The sequence below is a fragment of the Pristiophorus japonicus genome, chromosome 15, assembly GCF_044704955.1.
Source record: "Pristiophorus japonicus isolate sPriJap1 chromosome 15, sPriJap1.hap1, whole genome shotgun sequence".
Classification (NCBI taxonomy): Eukaryota; Metazoa; Chordata; class Chondrichthyes; family Pristiophoridae; genus Pristiophorus; species Pristiophorus japonicus.
Window position 1 is genome coordinate 98817666 of NC_091991.1, and position 9431 is coordinate 98827096.

The 9431-nt window shown below is 41.4% G+C and overlaps 1 protein-coding gene across 1 annotated transcript; it reads left to right on the top strand.

Moving 5' to 3' along the window:
* The first annotated feature begins 3504 nt into the window (after nt 1-3504).
* On the top strand, nt 3505-4965 carry LOC139281571 (FMRFamide receptor-like). The gene is made up of 2 exons (XM_070901729.1): nt 3505-3574; nt 4022-4965. The coding sequence occupies exons 1-2, from the start codon at nt 3505-3507 to the stop codon at nt 4963-4965; spliced, it is 1014 nt and encodes a 337-aa protein (XP_070757830.1).
* The last annotated feature ends 4466 nt before the right edge of the window (nt 4966-9431 follow it).

Here is a 9431-nt window from a genome sequence, read left to right on the forward strand (position 1 = left end):
GAGAACCGAGGGTCTAGCGAGAAGGAGGAACTGAGGGAACTGAGGGAGATCCTTATTAGGTCGGAAATGGTGTTAGGGAAATTGATGGGATTGAAGACTGATAAATCCCCAGGGCCTGATAGTATGCATCCCAGAGTACTTAAAGAAGTGGTCACTTTCCAACATTCCATGGACTCTGGCTCAGTTTCTATGGATTGGAGGATAACTAATGCATCCCAACTTTTTAAAAAAGTAGAAAGAGAGAAGACAGTGAATTTTTGACTGGTTAGCCTGACATTGGTAGTGGGGAAAGTGCTGGAATCAATTAGTGAATATATAATAGCAGCGCATTTGGAAAACAGTGACAGGATTGGTCCAAGTCAGCATGGATTATAAAAAGGAAATGATGCTTGACAAATCTAGAATTTTTTGAGGATGTAACTAGTAGAGTAGATAAGGAAGAACCAGTGAATGTCGTGTATTTAGAATTTCAAAAGGCTTTTGACAAGGATCCCACACAAGAGATTAGTGTCCAAAATTAAAGCACATGTTATTGGGGGTAATATTTCGATGTAGATACGGAACTGCTTGGCAGTTAGGAAAGGAGGAGTAGGTATAAACGGGTCCTTTTCAGAATGGCAGGCAGTGACTAGTGGGGTACTGCAAGGTTCAGTGCTGTGACCCCAGCTATTTACAATATATATTAATGATTTAGATGAAGGAATTGAATATATTATCTCCAAATTTACAGATGACACTAAATTGGGTGGCAGTATGAGCTGTGAGGAGGATGCTAAGCGGCTGCAGGGTGACTTGGACAGGTTAGGTGAGTCAGCAAATGCATAACAAATGCAGGTTGCAAAAACAGGAAGGCAGATTATTATCTGAATGCTGACGGATTAGTAAAAGGGGAGGTGCAACGAGACCTAGGTGAGATGGTACATCAGTCATTGAAAGTAGGCATGCAGATACAGCAGGCAATTAAGAAAGCAAATGGCATGTTGGCCTTCATAGCGAGAGGATTTGAGTATCGGAGTAAGGAGGTCTTGCTGCAGTTGTACAGGGCCTTGGTGAGACCACACCTTAAAAATTATGTGCAGTTTTGGTCTCCTAATCTGTGGAAGGACATTCTTGCTATTGATGGAGTGCAGAGACGGTTCACTGGAATGATTCCCGGGATGGCAGGACTGATATATGAAGAAAGACTGGATGGACTAGGCTGATATTCACTGGTATTGAGAAGAATGAGAAGGGATCTCAGAGAAACTAACAAAAATCTGACGGAATTGGACAGGTTAGATGCAGGAAGAATGTTCCCGATGATGGGGCAGTCCAGAACCAGTGGTTACAGTCTAAGGATAAGAGTAAGCCATATAGGACAGAGATGATGTGAAACTTTTTCACCCAGAGAAATGAGAACCGATGGAATTCTCTACCACAGAACGTTGTTGAGTCCAGTTCGTTGGATATATTCAAAAGGGAGTTAGATGTGGGCCTTACGGCTAAAGGGATTAGGGGTATTGCGAGAAGGCAGGAGTGGGGTACTGAAGTTGCATGATCAGTCATAATAATGTTGAATTATGGTGCAGGCTCGAAGAGCTGAATCTCCTACTCCTTCACCTATTTTCTGTGTTTCTATGATCTTATTGAATGGTGGAGCGGGCTCGAATGGCCTCAAATCCTTTCCACCATCTACAAGGCACAATTCAAAGGTGTGGTAAAATAGTCTCCACTTGCCACCATAAGTGCAGCTTCAACAACACTCAAGAAGCTCGATATCATTCATCAAAAATAAGCTTGTTTGATTGGCACACCATTCAACAAGTTAAACATTGACTCATTTCCCTACTCGTGCATTGTGTGTACTATCTACATGGTGTGCTGCAGCAGCTGGTCAAGATATTTTCGAAAGCACCTCTCAAACGCGTGACCTCTAGCAGCTAGAAGGACAAGGGCCCCAGGCGCATCATCTCAAAGGTCCCCTCCAAGTCACACCTATCCCTGACATATATCGCCATTACTTCATCATCGCTGGGTCAAAATCCTGGATTTTCCCTCCCCACATAAACTGTGGGATTATCGTTACCACAAGGACTGCAGCGGTTCAAGAAGGCAAATTACCACCACCATTGCAAAGTCATTCAGGGAGGACCATAAAATCTGGCCTTGCCAGTGATGAGCACATCCCATGAAGTAAGTAAAATATCTTGTTCCACCATTACTGGAGGAGGATGGTCACATCTAGTGGAAGTGCAATGATTGCACTAGTCCCGCAGGAAAACGGTCACCTCTAGTGTAACTCTAGCCGTGCGAGTACGAACAGAGAAGGCAGGTGACTTTGAATATAAGTGTAGCTACCACTAGCACCGGAGAACATGGATTACCTCTATTGTAACTGTCGCGGTGCAAGTATGAACGGAGCAGGACTGCCATTTCAAATGGAAGTGTGGGTCCCACTACCACATGAGTAGGTTTATGGTCACTAGTAGTGAAGGAGGAAAACATTCACAGTGTGTGTAAGTATAGGATACCACTGGCACTGGAAAAGCATGATCTACTCTAAGATAATTTTATGGGTGCATGTAGTGTTAGTGTAGTGATACCACTATTTCTATAGGAGTGTGCAGAGCTCGAGTGTAAGTATAGGGTTACAAATGTAACAGGAGAAGAACGGTCATCACTGGTGTAATTTAAGAGGTATCATTCTTACTGAATAGAACGATGAACTCTGTGGATATGTAGACATCCCACTAGCGCCAGAGGATCACGGTCACATCTAGGTGAAATACAGACTAACAATAGTACTGAAGAAAATGGTCATCTCCAGTATAGGTGTAGGGGAACCACTTGTGCAGAAGCAGACTGTGCACATCTCGTGTCAGTGGAGGGATAGCATTGGTCAATCATAATGTTAGTGTAGTTATACCGCTATTACAGAAAGAGCATTGCCTAATATAGGCATGCTACCAGTACCTGAGGAGGACAGACATTTCCGGGTAAGTGTATTGGTGGCAGTAGTATAGGACGAACACAGTCACATCTAATATAAGTGTAGGGTAAGTGTAGTACTGGAAGAATAAGGACACCACTAATGCAGAAGGACTGCTCAACACCAGTTTTGAAGGATGGTTTGCATTGCTTGTTCTGGAGGGCATGGTACACTAGAAGTGAAGCATGGGCAGAGTTATGGCGATTAGTACAAGGGGAGCTTCCCTCACCAGGCCTGTAGTCAGCACTAGTACTGGAAGATGTCACTTTCCACTTGTAAAGAATATTTAAATTGTTCATTTGTTAAACTCTCCAATAACAATTTTACATATTCTCCTTAACTTGAATTCTAAGACAAGGAAAACAAATTAATGAGTCTATTTGTTAACTGACTGTAATTAATGCCAAATATGAGTTAACCTAATGAACTCACTGGAGGACTGATGTGTGGATAAATATAAGATCCCTCCCATTGCCTCAGCCGTGCGCCAGTCAGAATCTTTCAGCTCCGGAAGAGTTTATCGAGTCTCACAGAAAATGGCACGGCCAACTATTGTACTGGTAAAGGGGATTTACTATCCGATTCTCGCCAATGGCGGTGTCCTTGGTGAGCCATTGTAACTTGCTTGTTGTTAATCGGTGTTAGCTGTCTCCCTGTTCAGACTGCCTGTTGGATCATTTAATGTGTTTCCCGGATGTCAGCATTACACAGTCGGTAGTGACTGGAACTATCTTGTGTCCCATGTGTCTGCACTTGCTGCGATTACCTTAATCCAATAACTTTACTGAAGTTACATTGTTCTTTGAAGGTTCAACATGAGGATTTTAGCCGAATTCCGGAGTTTCTTGTCACTCCGTGACGAATGAGCACTGCAGCAGGCCATTAAAATGTGTGGCTTGGTTTCCCAGGTATTGGTTCCAACACTAATCCTGTTCTCACAGTGATCTGTGTTGATAATCACATTGAATAGAGTAAAATGCTCCCAACAGGTAACTCCTTTTATATTTCAATCAGACACTCTAACATTATTTCTCTCCTCTGTTTTTCTTACAGCAAACTTGGTGACAATTCTGATTCTCTCCCGAGGAAACTGCGGCCTTTCCAAATGTATCTCTGTCTACCTGGTGGCCATGGCAACAGCAGATCTACAGATCATGATCATCAATGTATCACTGTATTATATTTTCAGTTATCACTTTCCACATTCATTCCTGGCGCACACTCCCGTGTGTATGTTCATACTATACATGACTACAGTCACCCTTGATTTGTCTGTTTGGTTCACCGTCTCCTTCACATTTGACAGATTTGTGGTTATCTGCTGCCAGAAGTTTATATCAAAGTATTGCACAGAGAGAAGTGCGGCCGTGGTTATAATAACTTTCACGCTCCTAACCTTTTCAAAGAATATCCCTGTTTTGTTTGCATTGGAACCTGAACAAATAATTAACAATGTGCAGTGGGGCTGCAAGTCCAGTGTGTTTTTTTTTACCTCACGTCCAGGTATAGCGTTCATCTGGTTTTACAGTGCCTGGGGCGTATGGCTTCCTTTTACTTTAATTGCCTTGTTAAATTGTTTAACAATTAGACGTATTTTAGAGGCCAACAGAGCCCGCAGGGGACTCCGGGGCCACAGGTTTGAGAATGAGTGTGATTCAGAGACGGAGAACAGAAGGAAATCCATCATTTTACTCTTCGCTATATCGGTCAGTTTTATGCTGTTGTGGCTGACAACTGCCCTGAGTTTGGTTATTACCAGACTGACAAACACAGGTTATTACCGAGGTGACCACAGAGACCCTGGATATATTGCCACTGAAACCGGAGCTATGCTGAAACTTCTGAGTTCCTGTCTAAACCCGTGTATTTATGCAGCGACCCAGAGGAAATTCAGAGAAGAGCTGAAGAAGTTGCTGACATCTCCCTGGACACTGATTCTGAGATTAGTTAGAAAACGAGAATTAAAAGAATCAAGTCAAGTGCAGGCTTCTGCTTAGTTGAATCGCACTTTCAACCTCCTTTTCCACCATAGAGCTTCCTTCTTTCTGTTAATGTGAAATATGGGAGAGTTCTTCTATAAACATGCCTTCCAATTTGTAACATGACTGCTTTACTTCATTTTTCACGCTTATGTCACTAAGTAAACCTAATCTATTCCTGAAAATTTAGCACATTTCAATTTCAGGCTTCTAAGGTACCAGTGATGAATTTCAGCAGTGGAGTCAGACATGTGGAAATCAGAGGAAGCCAACTTGTACTGCAGATACTGAGTTCGGGTACGCCACTTAAAAATCATCAGTGACGTTTCATTCCATGCCGAAACAATCAAAGGTCTTGTTATCGCCGACATTGTTAACTATCCTGGGATTTTGATGTGAATAGGGCAGGCGCGGTCTCTCTAACAGACACCATTCCCCATTGACATTAGAGCGAGCTCTTTATACGTGATCAGTGTTCCAATGGAGCAAACAGTTTGAACTCGTCTCACCGTTGTGAACTTTCACCTCTTTTGTCCCAGATTCAGACTTAAGATCTAAATTGTGCATTGACTGGTGTCTCTCACTCAGCAGAAAGCTGAAGTGTGCTCGTGTGTTGTGCTGTCGATAGAAGTGTCAGGAATAATATTTTCAATATTCTTTCTCAATCAATCTCTCAAATTAATTAGTAAAGGAATGTAAAATGACTGTTTGATTTAATGTTCTGATCTTTTACAATTCGTGCAGGTTATCTGTAAAATGCTGCCAGAAATTCAGATTAAATCAAACTAATGTTATTCCTGTGTTTGGTTGAATATTTTCAGAAGGAATCTTTGGTAATTATCTTCTTATTATGAATATAAGAACATAAGATTTGGGAGCAGCAATAGCATTAGTAGTCTTCTCTGACATTCAACAAGTTCTTGGCTGATCGTCGAACTTAACTTAACTTCATACCTGATCCCCAAACCTTCATTGCACCGCCTCTAAGACAAGTATTGCCTTCCTTAAAAAAGGAGACCAAACACTGCACAGTGTGCCGTCTCCAGATCCCTGTGCAATTATAGCAAGATGTCCTTTCTTTTGCACTCCAACCCTCCAGCAATGAAGACCAACGTTCAATTCGCCATCCTAATTGCTTGCTGCACTTTCATGCTAAGTCTCTGTGTTTCTTGTACTAGGAAACAAATATCTTTCTGAATAACAAAATGTAATAGTTTCGAAACACTTATTGACCATCTGTTTTTCTACCCTTCCCACCAAAGCGAATAACCTTACATTTTCACACATTATGCACAATCTTCCGCCTCACTTCTGTATCACTTTATCTGTCTATATCCTTCTGTATGCTCATTGCGTACTCCTCACATCGTACTTTTCCACTTAGCCCTGTAACGTCAGCAAACGTGGATGCATTGGCTTTGGTCACTTCATTTAAATCATTGTAAGTCGCTGAGACCCAAACACTGATCGTTGTGGCACGCCACTGGTTGCAGCATGCCAATCTGAAAATAACCTGCAATTCCTACTCTCTGTTTTCTGGCTTTTTCACCAATCCTTTATTCGAACCATTACGTTACTCATAACTCCATGTGACGTTATCTTGCGTAACAGACTTGTATCTGCCACGTTATCGACCTCATTTTGGAATTCCAAATATACTACATCCACTGGTTTCTGTTTATCTACCATGCCGTTTACATCATCAAAAACTCTAATAAATGTTTTCAAGCATTAATTACTTTTTAAAAAACTATGTCACCTCTGCTTAATCATATTCTGATTTTGTAATTACACTGTTACCGACGACTAATATTTGGCTTATTGGCCTGTCGTTCCCTGTTTTCTCTCTCCTTCCTTTCTTGAATATCAGGGTTACATTTGCGACCTTCCAATTCGCTGGGATGGATCATATATATAGGAATTTTGGAAGATCGCAACCAATTCATCCACTATCTCTGAAATTACCTCTTTTTAGAACCCAATGATATAGGCCATCAATTGAAGGGGATTTGTCAGTTTTTAGTCCCAATAATTTCTCTGGTACTTTTTCCTCTGCAGATATTAATTATGTTAAGTTGCAGATTTTAATTAGCCCTGTAGTTCCCCATTATGTTTGGTACAGGTTTTGTGTCTTCTACTGTGAAGATATTTCGAAATATTTGTTTAATGTCTCTGCCATTTCCTTGTTATCCAATACAATTAATTCCCAGTTACAATTTGTTCATCGGTGATCTCGCCTCAATCTGCGAGAAACGTCAAAGAGAGGGGGCATTCCTTCCTTCGAAAGCAGCTGGAGTGTTAGGGTGAGCAACGAGAAGTAGAGATCCAAATACTTAATTCATACAAACCGTAATGCAGGTGGATAGTTCCACTAAAAAAAAACAACAGAAATGTATATTTTATAGGCGCACAAGTAGATCACAAGAATCAGCAGATGATGGTGAATCTTTACAAAGCTTTGCTGCCGGCTCCGTTAGAAAAGCAGGTACAGCTTCAAGACCGAAAAACCAATAAATACACAGAGAGCGGGCGTTATAGATTGACCAGGATATTGAGATGGATCAGTAATATAGTGATGATGAGAGGCAAAATATTGGCAATATTTATACTGGAGCAACGAACGCTTAGGGATTTAATGGATGTTTTAATGATGCTGAATTGTTTGGCAGAGTGAAGAGTGAGGGATCATTCCATCTAGTTGTTTTGTCTGCGATAAAGTGTGATCATCTTAGATTGGTCTCAAGGAGAATGAGCAGTGACGTTACCAGAAATTGTTTTATGCAAGGATGTTCTGGAACATAGAATGTTTTGCTTCACGGAATAGTTAAGGGAAAATTGGATGCATATTTGAAGCAGAGAAAGTAAATAGCTGTAGACAGAGAGGAGGAAGTGCGAATTGAATTTGATTGCTGTATTAAAGAATCCAGCACAGAGAGAATGGGTTCAATATCCGCCTCACGCCCTTTAAATGTCGTAATTTCATAATGTTACCTCTGTTGTCATCATAATCATTGTGTTTTGTTTCTACGATACCCTTATTGCCGTTGAAATTCTATTGAAGAAGACATGGAAAATAAACTGGCAACAGGGATGATCCAGAAATTCAATAGTCATCTGTCCATAACAGGTTCCCATTTGTCGATAACCGATTTTCATTTTGCAACTAGTTGTCTGTGCTGTGACAGCTCTCCCGTCCCATCCCATAATACCTCACCTTTTGTAGATGTGGAACCTTGTCTGCTGCTTCGTTAAAATCTGACTGGTTCATTGCAACTGCATTTCCTCTGCCCTACAGGTCGCTGATATGTTTCAGTAACTCCAGCAGGTTAGTAAAGATGACACACCGTCCCTCAAATTAATATAATTAACTTTTACATAGCTCCTTTCCCAGGTGCTCACCCACTGGAACTCTCTGGGCCTTGTTTTAAACACTTGATTTATTTCAACCATGGTCGGATCTTCACTCCTGTCAGCCCCCATTAATTTATCTCTTGGTGTCTGTGTCCCTGACTTCCAGATTCTCATTTTATGTGAATGAATTATATTTGAAATTGGCCTTATTGATTCTGTTCCAACAATGACTCATTCGATGATTCACCTGTGCTGTACTCCGGACACTAAGTAACACTGTTATTTAAAACTTATAATCGACCTGCTAAATTTCTTACACAGAAACATAGAAAATTGCTGCTGGAGTAGGCCATTCGGTCCTTCGAGCCTGCACCACGATTAAATAATATCATGGCTGATCATTGACCTCAGTACCTCTTTCCTGCTTTCTCTCCGTACCTCTTTAGCCATAAGAGCCATATCTAACACTCTCTTGAATATATCTACCGAACTGACCTCAACAACTTTCTGTGGTAGAGAATTCCACTGGTTAACAATTCTCTGAGTGAAGAAGTTGGTCCTTATGCTTATATGCCTTACCCCTTATCCTTAGACTGTGACCCCTGGCTCTGGACTTCCCCAGTATAGAGAAATTCTTCCTGCCTCTAACCTGTCCAATCCCATCGGAATTTTACATGTTTCAGTGAGATTCACTCTCATTCTTCTAAACTCCTTTGAATACAGGCCCTGTCCATCCAGTCTCTCCTCAAATATCAGTCCTGCAATCCTGGGAATCAGTCTGGTGAACCTTCGCTGCACTCGCTCAATAGCAAGAACGTCCTACCTCAGATTAAGAGAACAAACTGTACACAATATTCCAGGTGAGGCTTCACCAAGGTCCTGTACAACTGCAGTAAGACCTCCCTGCTCCTATACTCAAATTCTCTAGCTTATGAAGGTCAACATAACATTTGCCTTCTTCACCAACTGCTGTACCTGCATGCCAACTTTCAATGACTGATGTACCATGACACCCAGGTCTCGTTGCACCTCCTCGTTTCCCAATCTGTCACCATTCAGGTAATATTCTGCCTTCCTGTTTTTTCCACCAAAGTGGATAACATTACATGTCTCCACATTATATTGAATCTGGC

Excerpts from the sequence above, each read along its gene's own strand:
- LOC139281571 (XM_070901729.1), top strand. The coding sequence starts at position 3,505 with ATGGCACGGCCAACTATTGTACTGGTAAAGGGGATTTACTATCCGATT. Across the intron at positions 3,575-4,021 it reads CGCCAATGGCGGTGTCCTTG|CAAACTTGGTGACAATTCTG; the intron begins GTGAGCCATTGT and ends TTTTTCTTACAG.